Genomic DNA, 25,956 nt, shown 5'->3' with positions numbered 1-25,956 from the left:
ACACGTTCTGACCTCGGGTGCAGTAACCAGCTATCCAAGCCATCATGGAACCTATTATTGGCATGTATGAGCATTGTTTCCGGTGTCTTGATAAATCAAGAGAAGTTTTACAATACGGCCTGGGAAATGGCTCCTGCACCATCATAGCCCTTTGCATTCTCCACAGCTTTGTTGTCCATTAATCTTCCTGGAGAAGGAGCATAGCCAATTGCAGCAAGAAGGCTAAAATGAACATGTTGGAGTGACTTTGCAGGGTGGCAGACTCTAAGACTTTCTGTTAAGTTCCCTATCCACTCGAAGCATCAAGAGTCTGAGGTTGTGAAAGATGTGATAAAATGCAAGTTCATTACTTTTTTGCCAGTATTGTTGACTGCAAAACTATTGAGAATAATCCCATTTTCATTGGCTTGGACAAATGTACACATGTTAATTTGTACCTATCTTGGCTTTAATGTTGCAGCCATTAAATAATCAGAGGAAGCCCTTGGTTTTAATGGTGGTAAGCTTCCTTATGTGCCAAATGAATGGGGTCTTCAGTAGGGTTGGTGGGAGTAGAACATTGACCAGAAGTTAAAGTTCACTCCATGTCTATCTAACAGGAACACTTAAATGTGCTGAACGAGGACCCTGTCGATATCCAGTTCAATCCCTCAGGTTATCTATTTCTGGCTGGGAAGGAACAGAGTGGGATTTTGGAGGAAAATTATCGAATTCAAAGGTGAGATATTTGAAAGCTAAGATTTGAAATTCCTGCCATTCATGGATTTCAAGAAAATTAAATAACAAGAATGAAGTATATTTTCTAAGATTTTTTCTTCCAATTTTCTCATCCTTGGTTGAAAAAGTGATTCTTTATGTAGTAATCCAATTCCCTCCTGTGCCTCTTCCAATTGCTTGTTCTTACGTGAGCCCACAAACCAGGTATTGGTAGACTATTAAATCATAAGGATCCAAACTAAGCCCAATCCCACCCTCACTTGATATTTATATTGGGAGCGATAGAACCATAGAATCCCTATAATGCAGAATGAAGCCTTCGGCTCATCAAGTCTGCACCAACTCTTCAAAAGAGCATCTTACTTAGGCCCACCCTATGCCCTATCCCCATAATCTTGCGCAATTATCATGGCTAATGCATCTAACCTACACATTTGGGACACTAAGGGGCAATTTAGCATGGCCAATCCACCTAACCTGCACATCTTTGGACTGGGAGGAAACCAGAGCACCCGGAGGAAACCCACGCAAACATGGGGAGAACGTGCAAACTCCACATAAACAGTCGCCGAAGGCAGGAATCGAATCCGGGTCCCTGGCACTGTGAGGCAGCAGTGCCAACCACTGTGACACTCTCTTGAAGGGTTAATAGGTAGTAACCATGGTCAGGTGCTACATTTGCTTGCTCAGCTTTAAAATGGCCAACTGGCTATTTCTCCCTCCTTCCAAGGGTATATAGGGTATGGTGAGGAGGGAGTGCTTCGAGGATTGTGCAGCTCACAGCTCACTCTATGCCACAAAATCAGGTGGATACAAGTTTTTTTGATGCTTTGTTGAGTTTTCAACATTAGCCACATCATTGTGGGAAAGTGAGAGTTAAATGTCAGATTTTCACTTGTTCGTGGGAAGAGGAAACTAAGGGCAGCACGGTGGCACAGTGGTCAGCACTGCTGCCTCACAGCGCCAGGGACCCGGGTTCAATTCCGGCCTGGGTCAGTTTCCTCCCGCAGTCCAAAGATGTGCGGGTTAGCTTGATTGGCCATGATAAATTGCCCCCAAGTGTCAGGGGAATTAGCGGGGTGAATGCGTGGGGTTACGGGGATTTGGCCTGGGTGGGATTGTTGTCGGTACAGGCTCGATGGACCAAATGGCCTCCTGCACTGTAAGGATTCTATCAGCGGAGCCAATCTCCAGGGTCGGTAGCAAGTATTTGCTTGTACTGTCCCCTTGGTGGAGGCTTGTGCATTGGTCACCAAGCTGTAGGAGGAAAAGTGTGTGCTAATCATTGAGGAAAAGGGATTGGCTAATGTCTAAATGAGAAAGAAAAGGTTAACTTATTGTTTCCAACCTTTAGGGCTGAGGGAGCAGCTGTCACTCTGCTAACACCTCAGCAGATACAAAGGAAATTCCCGTGGATCAACACAGAGGGGGTTGTTGTAGCTTCATATGGTGAGTGCCATATGAAGAATATCTGACTAATAATTAAAAAGAGTTGAATCATTTCAAAAGTAAATGGTGACTCTCTTGTATTCGGTGAAATATACTGCTGCATAATGGTGTGATTTCAGGCAGACAGCGGTTACTCTATCTCAATCCATCTGATCGCCCATCCTCAGATGTGTGGCCCTTAAACACGGTATTTCTGTTCCCTATATCAGCCAGTCTGTAGTCTTTGAGTGAAATAAGTGCTCATAAAGAACAGTTTTATGCTCTGGTCACAATAAGCACATGGCTACTCAAACATCGTACCAATATGGCCAGCAGATAGGCGAGTCCTTTACACTCCTTTACACAAAAACAGAAAATACTGGAGAAACTCAGCAGGTCCGACAGCATTGGTGGAAAGAAAATAGAGCCAATGTTTTGAGTTGGGGTGACCCTTCTTCCTGACTCCCAACGTTGGCTCTATTCTCTCTCCACAGATGCTGTCAGACCTGCTGAGTTTTTACAGCATTTTCTGTTTTTGTTTCAGATTCCAGCATCTGCTGTATTTTGCCTTTATCTTCGAGCCCTTTACCCATTTGCACTACAACGTCACTTCTGCAGTGAAAGCTTTGATGCCTTTAGCCTCACACCCCCCCCCACCCCTCTCCACAATCTGTTCCATTACTCTTAATCTAGCTAGTGCGTTTCTTTACCCGAATTAAATCACCTGGTTTGTTACATTTTTGAATGTTGCATTGGGAAACTCGATCTTGTTTTCATACGCGGTGAGTGTTGCTGAGCATCTGTTCTTCAGGTTGTCACAAAAAATGCTTCACCGCCAATGGAAATCCAAATTCTACCACCAAGCTCTGAATATGTAGAGCAAACAGATGCTAAATTCTGCACTATATCTCTGATATGTCTGACATGTGTTGAGTAATCTTGGTACGGAGTTCACATCAGAGGCAAGCTATCAGAAAGATCTTCCCCATCCACTTCACCACTAAGCGCACATTGAGACTTGGATTGCAAACTATCACTTCAATTGACGGGTTCCCTGAATTGGATCGCTGTGGATTGTGCTGCATAACTGGATGCAAAAGTAGAACACTGGACCAAAGACATCACAGAGCAAAGACAACACAGATGTGTTAATGTTAGTACCAGAAAGCATGCAGTCAATGTCGCCATAAGATTAATATTGGTAATTATAGTAAAGATCACAGAGCTATGTGGCCATCGAGTCTGTGCTGGAACTCCATAACTGCCAGAACCATGCCAGTAAGTTAGATTTTTATTAAACAACAAATTATGAACAGTAAATTAAGCGCAAAATTCAAAATCATAAAGTTGTAATCACTATAGAGGGCTACGGTTTGGTCTCCTAAAGTCAAAGTTTATAATAGAAACATCATGGATAGGCTGTTCGTACTAAGGCTGTCTCTGGGTTGTGCTCAAAATTTATGCTTTCTGTCCTTGGGCACAGCAATTCTGATGTTGGACTGGCAGAGATTGTTGGTAACCTGAGCAATATGCTTACTTTAATCTATGTTAAGATCTGTTCTCTCAAGGAGAGCCACCTAAAATTATAAGAACTGTTATTGCCGTGGGCATGGTTAATTGTAACCTTAACCACGCTGCTGTGTTGTCATTGGCATTTCAGTGAAGCTTAAAAATGACCATTATGTTTTTATACTTTGTCCAGTTAAGCTACGAAAAACAACTATCAGCACAATTACAGTTTTTGCCCTTCTGAGCTTAGGCTGCATCTGGAGAGGACTTTGAGTTGCATACATTAGGGTGAAGTATTTGTGGGTACAAGTCTGCCATCGTTCTGGTACAATACTGGTGGTTATGGGCCTGTTCCTGTATAAAATGGGTACAGTCTGTTTATTTAGCATTGAAGTGAAATACAAATGGTACAGGTCGGTCATTTCTGCCGAATTTTAGAAGATAGTTTGACTCCCATCACAAATCTATTAATACAAAAATGGAAATATTTTAGCTTAAATCACACTATAGCTTTTGAAGTCAATGTTACCAATAATTTGTAAATATCTCAAGTTGATGCCAATGAATTTGTGTTCTGATTTAGATAGCTAATCTGTTCCCAACTTTGGTGTTACATTTAACCCTGAGATGAGCTTCCAACCTCTTATTAGTGCCATTATTAAGATTGACTATATCCGCTTGCATAGCATCACCCAGTTTCAGCTGTATCTCAGCTCATTTGTTACTGAAACCCTCATTCATGCCTTTATTACTCCTGAGGCATGACTATTCCAATGCACTCCTGGCTGTTCTCTAACATTCTACCTTCTAAACTTGAGGCCATCAAAATCTGGTGTCTGTGTCTTAACTCGGATAAAGTCCTGTTCCCTTATCACCCTGTGCTTGCTACTCTAAGCTTCTGGTCAAACAACATCTTGATTTTAATATTCTTATAAATCCCTCCATGACCTTCCCCCTCCCTATCACTGTAATCTCCCCAGCCCGACAAATCTCCAAACTAACTAGGCTCCTCAAATTCTGGCCTCTTGAGGATCTTTGGTGGAACCCAAACTGAGCATCACAGAGCAGGTTATTGCTGGTGAAGTGCCACTTTATAGCACTGTTGATGACACCTTACATCAATTTGTTAATGATCATGGGTTGGCTATGGAGTAGTAATTGGCAGGATTGATTGGTCCAGCTTTTTCTGGACAGGGCATATCTGGAGAAGTTTCCGCATTGTTGAGTAGATGCCAATGTTGTTGCTGTAATGGGACAGTTTAGTTAAAGATGAACAAGTTCTGAAGCAGAAGTCCTCCATACTATTGTTAGGATTTTGTTAGGGACCATAGCCTTTGCAATATCCAGTGCCTTGGAGCTTCTGACATGCATTTTAGATTATATTAACTTTTAATTTATATTTTATAATTGCATCTGAGCTTAAGGATTGAAGTCTAACTGCTGCAGACTGACATCGGGATGTGGTCAATCACCCTTTAGAATATGAATGGATAAGATACTCTACCAAAATTAATATACAGGCAGCCTGATCTTGCCTGTTAGCTGCTGATCTCCTTGTGCTCTGTGGTGCAGGTCTGGAGAACGAAGGCTGGTTTGATCCCTGGCTGCTGCTGAATGCATTCCGTAGGAAGGCGATATCAATGGGCGTGTACCATTGCCATGGAGAGGTGGTAGGTGAGTAGCTGACATGTAAACGTTTTGATTTTGCAATCCCTCTTAGTACAGATGGAGAACTTTCAACTGGCTGAACTCAAAAGGAGAATGAGTCGATTAGCACATTAAACCGTACCAGGTTTGGTCCTCTGTCATTAACATAATTAGACTTAAGTAGCTTCTTTCACAACCTCTTGCCCAACATGCTTCATGACTAATTAAGTATCATTATTTTAATGTAGTAAACATGGCAACCGGGTTGTGCACAAATTGATCCCTCAAACAGCAACAAGATGAATGATCTTTTTTTAAGATGTTTGTTGAGGGATATTGGCCGGACTATTGGGCAGAACTATCCGACTCCTCTTTGAAACAGTGCACTGGGATCTTTTACGACTGCTTGAGGGGATACGTGGGGCTTTGGTCTAATTTCTTATCTGAAAGGCATCTATCAGTGCATCAATTCCCCAATGCTGCACTAGAGTATTTTGTGCTCAAATCTCTGGGATGGGGTTCTTGGAGATTCTTCCACTAGCTTCCAACCAGCTGAATCCTCCAGCCCCACTTCAACATCTCAAGAGTTTGAATTTCCCCATCCTGAACATGAACCTCACTTGCATCCTTGCATAGTATCTCTAAATCAGTTCCTCATGGTCCTCTGCTCCTGATCGTTTAATCTAGCAGATTCTCTGCCACCTTCAAGTTGCTCCAGACACATACTGACCTTTAAATTGCCCATCTCCATGGCAACATGACGCACATCGCCTGTTCCAGAAAGAAATACAAATTAATTATCTTTAACTTTATCTTTAAATCTGAACCCAACTTTGGTCTGAAAAGTACGTGGGTACTTTAAAACCTTTGTTTCTCTCTATGACCCCACCACATTAACATTTCCCATTTTTCACTGACTAATGTCGAATAAACAATGGATGCAGAGTCCATTTAAAAAAAATATATATATATAAACTATCCCTTTCCCATGGGAATTGAGACCTCGGTGATATGGGCACAAAGAAAAACTGCACAGAACTCATTTTAAGTGAAAACAGAAAATGCTGGAACCTCAAACTCTCTCCTGAGATGCTTACAGACCGCCCATCTCTTTGAGATATTCAGAGGCCACAATATTTCTAGGTGTTAATACCTCTCTCCATCATCCCAGAAAAACAGTAGGACTCCCCATTTGATTTGCAACTCCAAGCCAATCTGATAGTCTATCCAAACTTTCTTTTATCTATTTCACATTTAAAATCACAGTCTTCTGAATCAGAATAATATCTTACAAACTAACAGTTACAATCCCAATCAAATTAATCTTTAAAATGAAGCATGTTCAGGGATGTTACCAGAAAGCACTTCGACAGGAAGGATAATGGAAATCTGAGATTTTCTTCCCAAAGTGCTTTGAGGCTGGGGGTGAATGGAAAATTTCAAAAGCGATTTTTAATAGGCAAATGAATAAAGAATTATGGAGCCAAGGCAGAGTGAAGATGCTAATCAAACAAGTAGTGAAACCAGGCTCAAGGGGTTGGATACTCTCTCCTGTTGCAGAGAGATGAGGATTTTCGTCCAGAAAAATGTGCACTTTGAGAAGATTTGATTGAAGTCTTTACAATGATTAAAGGGTTAATTTGATTCCTGTGGAAAAATTCATTGGCCGGAACTCCAGCACCTCACCCGCCACGGATCGGAGTGGACAAATGTCCGACAACGGAAATCGCCGTTGACCTCGGTCGGGAATTTCCGATCTCGTCGAGCCTGTACGTTGTGTAAGCATCGAACTAAGTTAGATATCAGAGATCTGTTCTTCTCACAGAAGTTTATTAATCATCTGAACAAGTTGCTGATTTGTGCAATGAGTACTGATTTAGGTTAAATATTTGACAGGAAGCTGGATGAGTTTCCTGCTGATTATGTTCTTTTGCAACTTGTTTAACTGCCTTCAGCAATCAAAGAAATTTCCCAGATTCTTTTGACCATTAATGTTATCCTGATTTGGCAGCAAGTTGTCCATCACTCTTGTGTCTGCTGATCTGTATAGGCTTCCAGCAGAGTCCTGGTTTTCAACTTCTTCCTCGATCTCATTTTCTCCACCCCCCCCAATTTCTGCACACTCTTAGTTTGCTTACATTAACACTGCAATGAAGTTGTGAAAATACCCTAGTCGCCCCACTCTGGCACCTGTTCAGGTATACTGAGGGAGAATTTAGCATGGCCAATGCATCTAATCAGCACGCCTTTCGGACTGTGGGAGGAAACCCGCGCAAACAAGGGGAGAATGTCCAGACTCCGCACAGACAGTGACCCAAGCCAGGAATCGAACCCAGGTCCCTTGCACTGTGAGGCAGCAGTGCTAATCGCTGTGTTCAAACCCCTTTCTTGATCCCTGCCCACCAATTCTCACCTCTCGAAATGTTTTATTTTGTAAAGGTGCTTTAGAAATACAGGCTGTTACTGAATTCGCCAAAGCTCCTCCCCCCACCTACATTGTTTTGCTTCTCCCAGGTGATTGAGACTGGTGGGGATGGGGTTGGGAGGAGTCTTGATGGTGTGAATTGCACCATGACGTTATTGGACAGATTTGGTGGACCAGCTGGTTGTTTCCATCAGCACATAGGATGCTATTCACAGCACACTGGATGGTGTCAGCATGGCTCTGATGGAGGGGCTGGAAGCTCAGTGTGTCTTACGACACACGCAGGCCCAAAGCAGGGATGGAGCGAATATTATTCCTTCTCCCTCCATCATTGTTTAAAGTTTGTTCCTCCCATTTGCTTGGGAAGGAGATGGCCTAGTGGTATTATCACTAGAATATTAATCCAGAAACTCAGCTAATGTTCTGGGGACCCAGGTTCGAATCCCGCCCCGACAGATGGCAGAATTTGAATTCAATAAAAAAATATCTGGAATTAAGAATCTACTGATGACCGTGAAACCATTGTCAATTGTTGGAAAAACCCATCTGGTTCATTAATGTCCTTTAGGGAAGGAAATCTGCCGTCCTTACCCAGTCTGGTCTACATGTGACTTCAGAGTCACAGCAATGTGGTTGACTCTCAACTGTCCTCGGGCAACTAGGGATGGGCATTAAATGCTGGCCAACCAGTGACACCCATATCCCATGAATGAATATTTTAAAAATGGCTATTTTGTATGTAGCCCAAGCCCCACAACGAACGAAATAGCATCAGAACCTTGTCTGACATCCATTCACGTTCAGTTTCAGCAGAGCTCATTGGATAATGGACACGGCCATCAATAATGATTTCCCTCATCCTCTGGTCACGGGGCTCGTTGTAGCACCCCCTCATCTCCCAGAACAAACTGGAAATTGTGATCTTGAGCTTTGTATGGCTGCTTTTAAGCTTATGGGATATAATGGAGCTTACTACTATCACTCCACGATTCAGTTTCAAAGCAAATTAACGCCAATAGTCAGAGCAGTTATTTAAATTGTATACTTTAGTGTCTTATCAGCAGGTCTGCAAACTATAAGGACGTGTGTTTCAGGCAGTGAAAGGTATATATGAAAATTCAGATAAATCTGTAACAGTGAGGTTATGGGAACACAAGCTCAGATTGGAGGACAAAATTTACAATCAGTGTCAGACTTTGAGTGAACACAGGACATTTTGCACAGGATAATGGATGAAAGAAAACACGAAACATTGAAGAAACTCATTGAACCTGGGTCCCTGGCGCTGTGAGGCAGCAGTGCCAACCACAGTGCCACCCAGTAAGGATTCTATGATCTTTGATTTACTTCGAAATGCAGCACACGTTGAAACGGTGCTGCTGTTTTGAGTTTCTTCAATGCACGGTTTATGTGAGGTTAGGACAACATTGGGACAACATTGTGAGAAAGCATTTAGAATAAAATATTGGTTTTGGCATCCGTTGTAAGCTGTTTCACTTATTTCCTGCAAAATATTTTAAACTTCCTGTTGAATCACTCATGATATATTTTATGATTTTTTTCACTTTATTTGAACTCAAACTGTCCTGAGATGGTAATACCATCAGTTGGTACATACTATCCTACAGTCTACAGACAGTCGGAGATATTGGACTGCTGGCATTCCTTCCTGTGGGCGGCACGGTAGCACAGTGGTTAGCACTGCTGCTTCACAGCTCCAGGGTCCCGGGTTCGATGCTCGGATCACTGTCTGTGTGGAGTTTGCACATTCTCCTCGTGTCTGCGTGGGTTTCCTCCGGGTACTCCGGTTTCTTCCCACAGTCCAAAGATGTGCGGGTTAGGTTGATTGGCCAGGTTAAAAATTGCCCCTTAGAATTCTAAAAATGCATAGGTTAGAGGGATTAGCGGGTAAAATATGTGGGGGTAGGGCTGGGTGGGATTGTGGTCGGTGCAGACTCGATGGGCCGAATGGCCTCCTTCTGCACTGTAGGGTTTCTATGATTTCTATGATTTCCTGCTTAGATGCTACCTATCTTTCATTTGTGAGGTAGCCTGGTGGTTGCAATCATTTTCTAGACCAGAAAAGTGATCACTAGCAGGTGTTAAAACCCAGCTTATTCACCGTGTTCCACTATATATGTTATACATGTCACGTCAATCCCAACAGACTTGCCAACTAAGCATACACAAATTCTGACTTTCAATGTCATCCATTGTAGATTCTTTCTATACTGATTAACTAAGGCAGACCAAATGACCTTTCAAACCCTTATCTACCTTGTAAGCTGTGACATTAAACTTTTAAGAAAATACATCAGTAGTGTTGATGAAATTATGTGGGCCCCATCTCATAGTTATGCTATTCTGTTTACAAAACAAGTGGACAAGAACATAGGAAAGATACCCAGGCCACTCTGACCAGGCCTTTTTCAAAAACAAAGGACTTTGATTTTACAGGAGAAGCTTGAGGATACACATCCTCACCTTGCAGGCTTTTATTTCTACCAGTTCAGTGTAAACGTGGCTTGATTTAACAGCAGAGCCTTCAACTGGGCCAACACATGGAGCTACTGTATATACCAATATTGTTGTAGACTACTTGGTAAGATTTTGTATTAATCTCTATATTCCGGCAGGTTTTCAACATTCAACCAGAGAGATGCAAACAGATGATGGCAGGAGCGTCTCACTGAAAAGGATTCACCATGTCAATGTATGAGACCAGTGGTAACCTACTCCAGCTTCTTCTTAGCAACAAGAATAGGCCACTCAGCATGTTCCACCATTCATTTCAATCCTGGCTGATCTCCATCTTAACTCCATTTACCTGATTTGGTTGTGTAACTCTAAATGCCTATCAAAAAAATCTATCAATCTCCATCTGGCCAGAATAGTTTGGGGCAGGCAGTTCCAGATTTCCATGACTTATGTCAAGAAATGCTACCTGACATCACCCCTAAATGACCTAGCATTAATTTTGAGGTTGTAACCCTTTGTTCTGGACTCTACCACCTGAGGACTCTGTTCCTGTCTATCAAACCTGCCAATCCCCTTAAGCACCTCAACTGGATCACCCCTTCATCTCCTACAGTCAAGGCAAAAAAACCAACTTGTCTTTGCAATCTTTTAGCCCTAACATGCTGGTGAATTTGCACTGCTGCCCTCCAGACTTTGCATCCTTTCTCAGAAATGAGCATAGTACTCTAAATGGGGTCTGCACCCCACTCCACCCCAGATCAGTGTGTGATTAAGACAGTCTGTAACTAACCAAGTAGCTACATGGTTGGGAAAGTGTGTGAAACTGGAGCAGTTACTTTGACCTCCTTTCCAAACCTCCCCTTGGCCTGCTCAGATTTGGATATTGGGGGCACCTGTTCTACCTTGCAAGATTTTAATTGTTGTCTTCCGGAGAGAATATGGTTGTAGAAATTTAAAATGGTACAGCAAAATGAATACCAGAAGCATGTCCTATAGAGCCATGGCATCAGCTTATTGTGTGACTCAGTTACCTGCTGACTTTGTTTTTTTTTGTTTTATCAAATATGCCCTGAGGTCTTCCCAGAACTGAGCACAATGTAGAATGAAAGCTGTATCCCAAATATCTGTTGAGTGATGAGTGAGAGAATCTCTTGTAACTCTTTACTATGGAGAAGTATTTAGCCAGCTCTCAGCACCTCTGAGGGATGACATTTGAGACTGAACGTTTGAAAGATCTTGAGTGCTGAACTTTGCTGTGATGCATGCCCGGTTTTCATTCCCCACTGTTGACTGATGTGCTTTCAGGTACCTGGCCCTGAGTTCTGAAATTCCGTCTCTAAACCTCTGTGCCTCTCTACCTCTCTTCCTTTTGGTCACCTGGATACTCTTACAAAAAGCCTTAGGACATTCTAATGGGTGGCATGGTGGCACAGTGGTTAGCACTGCTGCCTCAGAGCACCAGGGACCCATGTGCAATTCCAGCCTCAAGTCACTGTCTGTGTGGAGTTTGCAGATTCTCCTAGTGTCTGCGTGGGTTTCCTCCAGATGCTGAGGTTTCCTCCCACAGTCCAAAGATGTGCAGATTAGGTTAATTGGCCATGCTGGTTAGATTAATTGGCCATGGTGTCAGGAGGATTAGCAGGGTAAATACATGGATTACGTGCGGGGAGGGGGCCTGGGTGGGATTGTTGTTGGTGCAGGCTCGATGGGCCGAATGGCCTCCTTCCGTACTGTAGGGATTCAATGGCACTATGTTAAACAATGTTATGAGTTTTTGTACTGTTTAGCACATTAAATACATTAAGTATTTATTTGTCCTGCTGCTGTTTGCACTCTTGGCCAATTAGTCTCGAACATTAAGCCAGGCCCCTAACACTGAACTAACTGCAGGTATTTACCACACTTGCCATGTATCATTGAAGTTGTCGTCTATCGCTTCGCTCCACTATATGTTCCCTGAGGCCACCCCGTGCCCCAACCACCTCCAAAGCCAGCACTCATTGAAATCAGATGCAAACTCTCCTTTTTTTTGCGCTTGCATTGCTGTTAGAAGCCCTATTGAAAAACTGACTCTTGTTCAAACTGGTGGAACTAGGCTTTTAATTATCTGAGTCATAACAGGTGCTGAGCAACCAATCTCAACTGTTAAATAACAATTTTGCATTTAACACTCCCTGGCGTATGCTGCTTTGGGCTGACGCTTCCAGTGTGCGCTGCTGGGACTGACGTTCCCTTGCATGCACAGCTTTGGGTTGATGCTCCCTGGTGTGTGCTCCAAGGGCTGATCCTATCTGGCATGTGCTGATATGGTTGTGGAATGAGTTTATAGTCAAATGATGGGTTAGGAACTAGTATTGAACCTTGCTGTGTCTTCTGAATGACAGGTGCGGATGCCAAATAGCATGGAGTACCAGCCAGTGGAGTGTGCGCTAATCATCAATGAGGCTGGAGCATGGTCAGGCAAAGTGGCAGAGATGATTGGGATTGGTACTGGACCTGAAGGTACCTTGGAGGGCATAAAACTCCCAGTAGAGCCCAGAAAAAGGTGAGTAAATGATTGTGGCAAACTACAGACCAGGGAAGGCTGCACCATTAAGGAAACAATCTGTTGTAGAAATTAAAGATTTTTTTTCACGGTTTGCAGTTTTTCCACTATGATAAAGGATTGCAACATTGGTTGTGAATGAAGTTCTATTTGCCAAAGCCTGCTGCACCAGTCGATTCACTGAAAAGTCTCACATGCATGATAATAAGCTCAAGTAATAACTACAGACACCTAGTTGGGTGCACGGGATAGACCGGATTCCAGCTTGTAATTTCCGTGCATGGACACTTTCTGATCTTAGCCTGAGACACAAAGGAAAGCGATTTGATTTATTTTAGTTACTGCCTGTTGAAGCCCAAATGGGAAAAAAACACAGGGCAGTGGCAGCATGGATGTAAAGTTGAGGATTAGGAAACAGAGTAATGATGAATGGTTGTTTCTCATACCAGAAGAATATACAGGTAAGAGAGTTCCCTTACAGAGTGGTCCGTATCTTTTCTTTAAATGTTAATGACTTAGATGTGCGGGACTCTATTTCAAGATTTGTGAATGCCAAAACTTGGAAGTGTGGTGAATTGTGAGGAGGCTAGTGAGACTTCAAAAGGACATGGGCAGGCTGGTGGAATTGACGGGCAGCTAGTAAAGGAAGTTTAATGAAGACAAATGTGGGATGTCTTTTTGTATGAAGAACAGGAAACATGTCAACATACGATGAAGGATACAATTCTAAAGGGATTACAGGAGAAAACGGACCTGGGGTTGTAGATGCACAAATTGAAGGTGACAGGGCAGGTTGAGAATGTGGTTAATGTGTATGACACCCTGCAGTTTATCAATAGAAACACTCTGGAATTCTCTGCCCACTGAAGTGGTGGAGGCTACCTCGTTGAATATGTTTAAGTCACGGATAGATGGATTCCTGATCGGTAAGGGAATTAGGGGTTATGGGGAGCAGGCGGGTAAGTGGAACTGATTCACTTCAGATCAGCCATGATCTTATTGAATGGCGGGGCAGGCTCGAGGGGCTAGATGGCCTACTCCTGCTCCTATTTCTTATGTTCTTACTGTTATGATCCGGCAGATGTTAATTGCCGGATCAAACCAAATCCAAAAGGTAACCTTGGCCCATGTATCACAACTTTTTTTTTGTATTCTGACAATGAGAAGATGAGTTTTATAGAATTCAGAGGCCATAAATCCTACTTTTGGGATTCTAAACATCAAATTAAAACATTTATTAACAAGAAAAAACTTAACCCCAGGTTACATTTACAGTTAAAATTTGTCTTGCAAAATATTGCCCATTTAAAAAAAAAATTCCCTACTTCGTAGAATCACAGGATCCTACAGTGCACAAGGAGGCCATTTGGCCCATCGCGTCTGCTCCGACAACAATCCCACCCAGGCCCTATCTCCATATCCCCACACATTTACCCTGCTAGTTCCCCTGACACTAAGGGGCAACTTAACATACAAAGAACAAAGAAAATTACAGCACAGGAACAGGCCCTTTGGCCCTCCAAGCCTGCACCAACCATGCTGCCCGACTGAACTAAAGCCCCCTACCCACCCGGGGACCATATCTCCCTCTATTCCCATTCTATTCATGTATTTGTCAAGACGCCCCTTAAAAGTTACTATCGTATCTGCTTCCACTACCTCCCCCGGCAGCGGGTTCCAGGTACCCACTACTCTCTGTGTAAAAAAAAAAAACAACTTGTCTCGTACATCTAACCAATTGACCTATGGCCAATTAACCTAACATTTATGGAGTATGGGAGAAAACTGGAGCACCCGGGGGAAACCTGCGCAGACATGAAGAGAATGTGCAAACTCCACACAGACAGTGACCCAAGGTCGGAATTGAACCTGGGTCCCTGGCGCTGTGAGGCAGCAGTGCTAACCACTGTGCTGCCTTACTTGGTCAAACTCATTAATAAGTACCCTTAAGGATAATCCCTTATAGATGTTTTACTACTGAAATTCGAGTAATATCACAAGACAAACCCACTGTTGCTGTAGCAAAAGGTTGATGACAGGGTTTCTTACTCTCTCTCCCATTCTACTATGGAAATTCAAGAAACTTCAAAATGGAATCCTGCTATTTTTTTCAAAGACTAATGCTTTTTTGTTTGGTTGAACTGACTGCTTCAGCTCTTTTCTCAACATAGAGTGGCACCCAGGAGGTCTTGCGTGGCCACGTCCAGCACCTCACTCCACAAGTACCATTTTTCTCTCCTCTTTTTCCATTGTCCCTAGCCCCTCTTTGAAGCTTAACTTTCCCAGAGTATGTAATCTTTAACCATTTTTGGGTCAAATGCAATTTAATAACCATGTCTTATCATGACTTTTTCCAAATTGTAAACCCTTTACACCCATTTGTAATTTAGTAACTAAAATGTAAACTCTCACTTAACTCTTAAAGCAAATTTATACCCGCTGCTTATTTATTTATAGAAAATGAACTTGCTATCCTTACTTCAAATGCATGCCTTCAACACCTACTTTCCTTTTGTGTCCTAAACCTTGTAGATAATCTGCCTTGGGTTTAATTAAATGATTTTCACATACAGACCCCCACACACAAGCCTGCTTAACAGAATAACACCACAAACCCCAGAAGTATTAAATATGATATCATCTATTGTCAAAGAGTACAAAATTCAGAAAGTTATTGTAAACCTTTATGAAGCAATGGTTTGGCCTCAATTTGAGTTTTATGTTCAATTCTGAACTGAAAGTGTGTGATGGAGGCAGATTCAATTGCAGCTTTCAAAAGGGAATTGGGTCAAACATTTGCAGTGCTCCAGGGAAGTGGCAGGGGAGTGAGATTGGCCGAGTTGCTCTTGAAAAGAGCCGGCACAGACACAACAGGCTGAATGCCCTGTTTATGAGCTGTAACCATTCTATAATTTGAAGTGGAGAGGCTTGAATATTGAGAGCTGTTGCTCTGCCAGTACTGGTATAACCTGTAGTGATTGTTATGACGTGGAGGTGATGTTTTCCCCTGCTCAATTTTGGAACCACTCAAGGCGATATACCTCGCCTTGTAATCTTATATGCGTGTGTGTGTGTGAGGTAGTAGGAAGCTACTGGTTTTAGTAAATTAAGTAAGAAGTCTGACAACACCAGGTTAAAGTCCAACAGGTTTATTTGGTCGCAAAAGACAGTCTGTTCCGAAAGCTCGTGGCTTTTGCTTCCAAATAAACCTGTTGGACTTTAACCTGGTGTTGTTAGACTTCTTACTGTGTTTACCCCAGTCTAACGCTGGCATCTCCACATCTTTAGTAAATTAAAGCAGGATCTGACACACTATCATGAACAATTAACAAGTCTTCATTTTTAAACTGGTGACAATCTCATTAAAACGATTAACAAACTGAATAAAATCCCAATAGAATGCTGTTAAAATATTACAAGACTCCTTCAGGAATAATAAAATAAATAATTACAGAATTCAGTCACACTCAACTATTGTACAACCAGGCGTCTTTTGGAAGTATGAACTTTCTCTGGTGATGCTCCCGTCTGGAATACTTTGAGTTGGAATATCTCTGTATTTAGATGGGTGATTTTATAATGACATGCATGAAGCTGCAGGATTTACATGAGAATCTCACCTTTCCCTCCTTCGACTCAAGAGGTGGCAAACATACTCTGACAGTTACCCCCTCTTGTCTGGGTTTATATACCTGGAATTACCACACAGTATTCCTGCAATCTGAGTGGCTTGAGGCTGTCAACAACCCTCGCATTTGAATTCCATTGGTTCTGGGTCTCTGCGTGCTTGCTTTAAAATCATTGGTCCAATTCAGAAGCCTGTTTTGGTTAGGTTGGAACTCTGACCCTAGGCTTTAATACAATGTTGCAAAAACCTGCTTCCACAGCCTGCTTTCTGCAATTTAAAATCCATGATGTGGAGATGCCGGCGTTGGACTGGGGTAAACACAGTAAGAAGTTTAACAACACCAGGTTAAAGTCCAACAGGTTTATTTGGTAGCAAAAGCCACACAAGCTTTCGGGGCTGCAAGCCCCTTCAGGTGAGTGGGAATTCTGTTCACAAACAGAGCTTATAAAGACACAGACTCAATTTACATAAATAATGGTTGGAATGCAAATACTTACAACTAATCAAGTCTTTAAGAAACAAAACAGCATGAGTGGAGAGAGCATCAAGACAGGCTAAAAAGATGTGTATTGTCTCCAGACAAGACAGCCAGTGAAACTCTGTGGGGGTTACAAATAGTGGGAAATGCTCCCTCCCCTTGGGCTCGTGACTTTTACTGCAATAGGTTTTATGTTAATTTTCAGTTCATTGACCTAGGTGTCCATTCTTGAGGTAGTAGCCAAGGTGGCGTGTGTCACCAAGGCCACTCAGCTGCAGACGGTTCTGATCCTGTGTTTAAAAAATGAAAGATTTGCTTTTATAGAGAGCTTTTCACAACCTCTGGATGTCTCTTTGCACTTTACTACCAGTGAAGTAGTTTTAGAATGCACTAATTGTGGTAACTAATCTGTACACAGCAAACTCCCACAAACAGCAATGTGAAAACGACCAGATTATCTTTTTTTGTGGCATCGATTGAGAAATATGTATTGGCCGGGAAGGACACTGGGGATAGCTCCCTTGCTCCTCTTTTGAAGGTTGTGTTTCTGTGCTGCAAAACTAGGGGGAGCACTTGCTCATGTGCAAATGCAGTTATAGTCATGCAGAAGTTAGTGTTGCATCTACTGTATGATCCACCCTAAGGCATACTTCAAAATGAAGACCAGGATAGCCAATTCCTGACAGAATAAGAGGGGAGAATGCGGATGAGAAAGTAGTGGGAGTGCCAGTAACAGTAACGGTTTTCCTTGATGCTAAATCCAGATGTTTTCCAATCAATCTGTCAGCTACAATATTTCATATTGGAAAAAGCCATATCTGCCAAAGAACAGTGCTCAAACTACCTTTCCTAAAGTTTGTTGTTCATTTAGTGGAGTACAGTTTATTGCGACCTAAAATAAACTATAAAATAAAAATTACTTCAGCGTGGGGCTCAAGATCGTGACATGGAATCAAGAGTCCCATTAACTGACATTTCAGCTATGCAGGCTATGTAGGAATTTCTCCATAATTCAGTGCCCAACATTTCAAACTTCCCCACTGGTCAAAGCTAGAAACTTGTGTTGGCACAGTTCTGATATCATTTGTTCCATTATGAAATGTTGTAGCTGACACATTCATTCTCATTGTTGCTCGCACTGTTGCTACTTATTGACAATCCCCCCCCCCCCTTACTCTTTATGAATTTGCTATCCTGATCTGCATTTTGAGTCATTATAACACTTCTAAAATGAGGTTTTAAAACTTCACCAATGCTCCTGTCATTGACTGGCAAAACATCAGGGGCAGTAGTGCATGCACCAGTGGCTGTAGTGGGCTGACTGTGCATGCACAACTGTTCCTGACGCATGTTTTGGTTTTGGCAGCAGGTGTTATAGTGATCTTCTACATCCACCTGAGCTGGCAGGTGGGACATCAGTTTAATGTCTCATCTGAAAGGTGGTACTTCTGACAGTGCAATGCTCCCTGAGCCCTGCAGTGAAACTAGAACCTGGAACCTTGTGGTTCAGAGGCGAGCATTCTACCAGCTGAGCCATTGCTGACACATGAACACATAAATGAGTTAATAGTTAACGATAAGAAGCAGGATCCCTGACTTTCATCTCCCTGCGAGCTGGAGGGTGGTAAAGTTAATTGTATTGTCTCTACCACTGCCTCAGTGAAGATAGTTTGCTCAGCAGACTCTGGGGCAATGTCGACTGTGCAGTTACTACCGGGTTGAGTCATCTGTTAGATCATCACGGCAGCATCCAAAAGCTTTTTAATCTCTTTCCCCTTCTGCCCTGTCAGATATGTGTATGTCTTTCACTGTCCAAATGGCCCAGGACTGGAATGCCCGTTGACTATTGACCACAAGGGGGTTTACTTTCGTCGAGAAGGTTTAGGAGGTAATTACCTGGGAGGACTTTCTCCAACTGAGGTAGGCACTGCCAAGTCTGTATAAGCTGTGATTTTCATTTCTCCCTTTTATATACGGGAGCTACAGGTATAGAATGGCAAAGTGACCAAGATGGTTCTGCTGTCTACATGGATGCCTGTGAAGGTGCCACATAGTATGCATCAGTTTTTCTTCTCGTTGGCTGTCACCAACACCTCCACCCACCCCCCCCCAAACCTGCCCATACCAAGGCTAGTGCCATTCTCCATGGCAGAGAGTTTGACTTTGTGTGGGTTTAGCATCATTTGTCCAGCTCACGTTTTTCAGAGAGCCACACACACACAGAGGGGGAGGCCATTCAGTCCACCATGCCTGTGTCAGCTTTTCAAAGTGTTTTTTTTTTCAATTACCCTTTCAGAGTTATTTAATCTGTTTCCATCTCCCTTTCCAGCCAGGGCATTCTATTCTGGCATTCACATTGAGGAGCTGGAGATAAATCTGGTTGAGAAATGCGAGTCTGCTTATGCCAGCTGCTATGTTAAATGTATTTGGTCGGTCATAATCCAGAAAGATCTTAACTCTGCAGATAACCTATACTGCAGTTTGGCTGGAAGTGGTTGATGGGGCAGTTCCCATTTTTAACATCCCTCATCCTGAGAATGACATTCACAAAGAAAGTATAATGAATAAAATCGATTTGAGTGAATTGACGCACTGTTTCTCTCAATAACTCCAATTACTGTCTGTTCAAGGAGGAGGAACCAGACATCAGTGATCTGGAAGTGGATTACAAATACTTTGACGAGGCAGTGTGGCCCTGTCTGGCTCAGAGAGTGCCTGCCTTCGAGTCCTTGCGGGTAAGTTATTTATGCATCATTTTAACATTGCAGCAGGTCTGGCAGCATCTGTAGGGAGAGAAAACCGAGTTGACGTTTTGAGTCCATCCGAATCTTCTTCAGAACTAAAGAGGGGGAGGAATGTGTTGGATATTAGACTGCAGCTGAGAGAGATTGCAACAAGATGTAGCAGCCTAAAGATTCTTTATCTTTGTGACCACCTCTTGTCCTTTTATCCACCTGCATTCCCTCCATCCCACCATTGGCACCTATACCTTCACACCCTCTAGGTTGTACCCACTGGAATTCCTTCCTATTCACAATCTTCCCTTCTCTCGACCTTCAGACTGTCCTTAAAATTTACCCCGAGACCAAACCTTTGGCCACATCTCCAAATTTCTCCTGCTTCCAGCTGGGGGTCTTGGTGAGAATGTGCTTACATATTTGTAAGGGTCTGTGTGGGGTATTTGCATTGGGGGGGGAGGGGTGTGTGTTCTCTGCTGAGGTGTGCATGTGTGTGTGTAGGAACTCTGCTGAGGTGTGTGTGTAGGGACTCTGCTGAGGTGTGTGTGTGTATTTGCAGGAAATTTGTGGGAGGGGATGTGTGTGAATATTTGCACGGTGTTTCAGTGGGGGCATGCATGTGCATTTGCAGGGCTATCAGTGAAGGTGAGGTGTGCGTGCATTTGCAAGGATCTCTGAGGAATGCCTTCATATTTGAAGGAGTATGCATGCATATTTGCAGATGGTCTCTGTGGGGGTATGCGTGTGGGTTGCAGATCTCTGTAGGAGTGTGCACATATTTGAAGGGGGCCACTGTGGGGTTGTGCATTTGCAGGCTGTCTCAGCATGTCTGTGTATCTTTGCAGAGGGTCTCGGCAGAGTAGGTTATGGGTATTTAGAGACAGTTTCTCAGTAGAGAGAGGAGTGCATGTTTGCAGCAGATCCCATCAGCGATGTACCTATTTGTAGGAGGTCCACGCGAGAGGTAGTTGCCATTGTTCTAATCTAACAAATTTCTGTCTTCAGTTGAAAAGCGCCTGGGCAGGTTACTACGATTACAACACCTTTGACCAGAATGCAATCATTGGCACTCACCCACTGGTTACCAACATGTATTTTGCGACCGGCTTCAGTGGGCACGGCCTGCAGCATTCACCTGCCGTGGGCAGGGCCATCGCTGAACTCATTCTTGATGGAAAGTTCAAAACACTTGACCTTGGAGCATTTGACTTTATCCGATTCTACAGAGGAACCAAAGTACTGGAAAATAATATAGTGTGAAACACTGCAACACTATTGTGTTCTAAAAGACATGTAACAAATTATTTTTGATGAATTGTTTTTCTGCTCGTTAGATAGTAATCATGACACATCCTGGCCCTTCGACACGTGGATGTTTGGATGCTCTTAGACTGAATTTTTAAAGAGAACTTTAATTCACTGCCATTCATCTTTGCAGGCTGGTCCTCTCACTTCTGCATAGGAATAAGACTCTGCAGATCGCCCAGTGGCAATGAGTTTAAGGCGTAGGAGCGATGCCCTTTTATAGAGTATTTACAGTGTGATCACATAGCACCTGGTTTCAAAAATGAGAGATTAGTAACAGCACTTTTTACAGATTTTTATTCTGTAATAGTTGGTGCAGCAATCCCAATTGTCCCCCCCCCCCCCCCCCTCTCTTTTTAAAACCCTGGTTTCCCAAGCAAATTTGTGTCACCCTAACCTTCCTGATTGATCTCTACATCTTTGGCCTTTCATTGCTGTACGCCCCACAGCCATAAACTGCGATTCTGCACAATTATCTTTGAAAAAAGGGGTAATTCTGCAGACCAGTGGTTATGGTATTTGGGACAAACAATTCAATAGTACAGCACCATTGTGTTCCTCTTCAGTACAGGAAAATATCTATAGATCTGAGAAGGATTGGAACTCCCAGCTGCCAGTCTCTTTGAAGTGTCAATGGGGGGTGAATTCACAGTCCCAGTGGGGAGTGAATCTCATGTGCAGCTCATGGTTTTCATAGAATTACATGGAACATGCAACACAGAAACAGGCCATTCAGCCCATCCAATCCATGTCCGTGTTTATGCTGCACTCAAGCTCCTATGCATTTCCAGTCTCCCCTTAAATTTAACTGAACTATTTGCTTCCACTATTCTCTGACAGCGCATTCCACATTCTAACCACTCACTGGGTTACTTCTGAATTCCCTGTTGGATTTCTTGGTGACGATAGGCAATGACCACTCATTCTGCTCTTCCCACAAGCAGAAACATTGGGGGCGATTCTCCCAACCCGACGCACTAATTCTTTTAGCACGTCGGGCCAGGAGAATTGCATGTGGCCTGATTCGCGGGATTCGTGCGTGCGTTCCCGACACGCATATCTCCCAACGCGGTCGGGACCATGCTGGAAATTGGCGGGACCAGCAGGTCGTTATCGGGCCCGGGACTAAGTCTCCTAAGCATCTTCCACCCCGCCAGAGTGAAGAGGGGGCCATCGGGACCCCCCAGGGGGTCCGGCAGAGGGGGGGGAATACCCCTGGGTATGGGCACCTTGGGCAGTGTCAAGGGTCAAAGTATCCATGCCCTGGGATCACCTTGGCACTGCCCACTGGGCATGGGGCAGTGACTACGGGGCGGGGCTTAGGGGTAATTGGTGGGGGATCCTGATGCCACTCTGCAGACAGGATCGGTCGGGGCTGGAGAGAGGCCAGCGATCGGGGCAAGCTGGGCCAGGAGGGGGTCTGCCTCCCGGGGGGAGGGCGGTCATCATACTGGGGGAAGGGGGGGCTGGATATCGGGGTGGATCAGGGCTGACCCAGGGATGGTCATGGAGGCCGCAATCGGGCCGTGGCTGAGGAAGGGGGAGGGCAGCACTGCAGGGGCCCCGGGCTGGCCAGCTCAATAGTTGGCCAGCAAACGGGAGGCTGACAGTTCGGGGCCACTGCGCGTGCGCAGAGTTCCGGAACTGTCAGACTCTGGCGTGAATAGGCCCCATCCCCCCGAGCTTTTAATGATACTCTCGATTGTGATTTCTGCATTGCAGAAAGTGTGGGAGATTCTTGTCTGAACTCCCACTGAAAAAACAATCGTGATTTACACCAGTTTTCCTGCAAATTCAGCACTTGGAACATTTTTAGGAGAATCGCCCCCCCATTCTCTCTGTGCCTACACAATCAAAACTATTCATGATTTTAAATATTTCTAGGTTATCTCTCAGCTTTTGAAAAGAAGAGACCCAGCATACTCATGCTCTCTTGATAGGTTTACCCCAGTATTTCTGCTATTATCACTGCACTCTCTCAATGTCTCTGACTTTTTAAAAAATAAATGAATAATATATTAAATGTAAAAATGTATACAGTATTCTAAGTGAGGGCTAATCAAGGTTTGATACAAGTTTAGCATTTATCTATGTTGAAATTCAATTGCCAATTATATGCTCATTTTGCAAATTTGATGATATCTTGTCATTTGTTGCAGTCCATTTCAGTATTGACTTATCCCCTAAAATCTCCCTTGTGTAATACAGAATTTATTTTTTAAAGCTTTCAAATTAATTACGTATGCTTTTAAGTTTAAAGTGGTTTGTTACAAATTGTAACCAACAACAAAAAGTGGAGTTCTGTATTTGCTGTAAACACTTTAGCCCTCCCTTCACCAGCACAAGAGGGCTGAGCCCCATTGAGACCATAACGTCCCAGGTGTAAAACCCCTGGGCTGCACTAATATCAGATGGTCAAGGAATAATTGTTGGCCAGGTCATGAGAGGCTCACGCTCTTTGAAATATGTTGCCAGATTTTTACCATCCACCTGAGAGAAGAGCTGGGGTCTTGGTTTAGCGGCACCTCCAACAGTGCAGCGCTCCCTCAGTATCGCACTGCAGTATCAGCCTAGCTGGAGTATCAGCCTAGCTCAAGTCTGTGCAATGAGACTTGAGCCTACCATCGTCTGGTCTGGGTGAAAGTTAGAGGAGGAAACTCAGTATTGTTTTGAAGGACTATAATGTGAGAGAGTCCCTGTTCCTGGAATGGGCAATGAAGCTTTCTCTGTTTTCTCTCCTCTATTTGTAACTTTCTATAAATTAGGTATCATAAATTTTTAAGAACACCCATCTTGTCTTCATGGACTGTGATGAATGCCAAGTTTATTTAATTTGGCTTAGTTCTGTGTATGTGAAACAAAGTGATGCCAGGGAATGAGAGACTGAATGTAAAGATCCTCAAACTTGAGTCTGTTTGCAAAGCTCTTGGGTCATGTTGACATCCAGTATTGTATGAGTAACAGTTTCCTCCAGTTAAGTATTGTTAAGATGGCAGCCATTGTCTGTTATCCTTCCATTCCCTAAGCCATCAACTCCATCTCCCTCCCTGGCCTCTGTCTGAGGCTGGACAGGACTCTTTGCAATTTCATCATCCTATTTTAACCAGAGTTAAGCTTTGGACATCTTATACCCTCCATCAACAAGTCGATCTGCATCCATCTCTTTAATGCTCATCTTCACCACCTCTTCAGCCAATTGGCTGAGACCCTTGTATGTCCCAATTTTGCCTCCAGTTAACTATGCCAACACACTGGGCTTGATAAATTTCAGATCACCTAAAACTCTGCTGCTGCATTCAATCCCATTCATCAATCATCCCTGTGCTCCCTGACCATTAGTGGCTGCTATTCTCACAATGCCTCACATTTCAAATTCTCATCCTAGTATTCCGTCTGGCACTGCAAACCCAGACACTTGTCTCCTGCAGGACCCCCAGGCCCACTTAGAATCATAAAATCCCTACACTACAGAAAGAGGCCATTTGACCCATCAAGCCTGCACCGACGACAATCCAACCCAGGACCTATCCCTGTAATCCTACATATTTGCCCTGCTAATCCCCCTGAGACTAAGGGGCAATTTTTTAGCATGGCCAATCCACCTAACCAGCTCCTCTTTGCACCCAGAGGAAACCCACGCAGACACGGGGAGAATGTGCAGACTCCACAGAGTCACCTGAGGCCGAAATTGACTCCAGTTGCCTGCCGCTGTGAGGCAGCAGTGCTTACCACTGTGCCCCAAACAAGGCAACTGTTCTGAATGGGTCAGTGCCAGACTGACCAGTACACGGTTACCCACTGAGGATTTGGGTAGTCTGTCTATTTAAAATAACTGAGCTGACATTACCATTTCATTCTGCCACAGTATAGCGTGACTGTTGAACTGTCTCTTCAACTGCTTGGCTTCTCAATTTAGGAATACCCTTCCTTACCTTCTCTATTTCTCTGTCTACAGTCCTTCCTTAAAATCTATGCCTTTCACCAATTTTTTTGGTCACCTGTATGCTCCTGTGATATGTCTCTGGATGTTCTACCAGGTTAAAAGTGTCATTTATGAATGCGAGGAAAGTTGATAAATGTATTAAATTTGTATTGTTGCTCGATTTACAAATCATTTCACAACTGTTTTCACTTGGTCAATTATTCCAGAAAGTTAAGCCACAGGGGCGGCACGGTAGCACAGTGGTCAGCACTGCTGCTTCACAGCTCCAGGGACCTGGGTTCGATTCCCGGCTTGGGTCACTGTCTGTGTGGAGTCTGCACATTCTCCTCGTGTCTGCGTGGGTTTCCTCCGGGTGCTCCGGTTTCCTCCCACGGTCCAAAGATGTGCGGGTTAGGTTGATTGGCCGTGCTAAAATTGCCCCTGAGTGTCCTGAGATGTGTAGGTTTGGGGTATTAATGGGTAAAATATGTAGGGATATGGGGGTAGGGCCTGGGTGGGATTGTGGTCGGTGTAGACTCGATGGGCCGAATGGCCTCTTTCTGTACTGTAGGGTTTCTATGATTTCTATGATCTATGATCAATTCAACAGCACTGAGGTATTTACAGGAGGTTACCACTTTGTTCTACCTCAGTGACATATCACTGTCACATAGCTGGATATCATTACCATCATTACTTTGTAGTTAGTCACCTATTAGACTTTCTCATGTGATTCAGGGTTGTGTTCCTGGAAGTCGCTGGCCTAGCCATTGACCTGTTGATCATCCTTTGGTCGTATGCAATCTGATGGTTATTATTTAATCAGGTCTGTGCTGCTGGCACTGATTAATGTTGAGAATCACTGATCCAATAAAAAAAATGAAACCCCACCACCATCTTTATTTTACGAGTAAAGGGGACGCAGATTGTAAAGGAGAAAGCTACCACTCAGAAAAATAGTCCAAAGTTTAAAGTTTATTTGTTAGTGTCACAAGTAGGCTTACATTAGTACTGCAATGAAGTTACTGTGAAAATCCCATAGTCGCCACACTCTGGCGCCTGTTCAGATACGTTGAGGGAGAATTTAGCATAGCCAATGCACCTAACCAGCATGTCTTTCAGTCTGTGGGAGGCAC

At 43.6% G+C, this 25,956-nt stretch overlaps 1 protein-coding gene across 1 annotated transcript in view; it reads left to right on the top strand.

Moving 5' to 3' along the window:
- Positions 1 to 25,167, top strand: part of foxred1 (FAD-dependent oxidoreductase domain containing 1) — a 43,750-nt gene extending 18,583 nt beyond the window's left edge. Inside the window, exons 4-11 of the mRNA XM_078198823.1 lie at positions 600 to 718; positions 2,072 to 2,166; positions 5,227 to 5,328; positions 10,363 to 10,439; positions 12,589 to 12,749; positions 18,646 to 18,775; positions 19,486 to 19,590; positions 20,599 to 25,167. Coding sequence (XP_078054949.1) covers positions 600 to 718; positions 2,072 to 2,166; positions 5,227 to 5,328; positions 10,363 to 10,439; positions 12,589 to 12,749; positions 18,646 to 18,775; positions 19,486 to 19,590; positions 20,599 to 20,853 — 1,044 coding nt within the window. The 3' untranslated portion in view covers positions 20,854 to 25,167. The remainder of the gene's footprint in view (positions 1 to 599; positions 719 to 2,071; positions 2,167 to 5,226; positions 5,329 to 10,362; positions 10,440 to 12,588; positions 12,750 to 18,645; positions 18,776 to 19,485; positions 19,591 to 20,598) is intronic.
- Positions 25,168 to 25,956: the final 789 nt, after the last annotated feature.

Source organism: Mustelus asterias, chromosome 27 (assembly GCF_964213995.1).
Source record: "Mustelus asterias chromosome 27, sMusAst1.hap1.1, whole genome shotgun sequence".
NCBI lineage: Eukaryota > Metazoa > Chordata > Chondrichthyes > Carcharhiniformes > Triakidae > Mustelus > Mustelus asterias.
The sequence above is the reverse complement of the archived record's forward strand: the minus strand, read 5'-3'. Positions and strand labels throughout refer to the sequence as shown.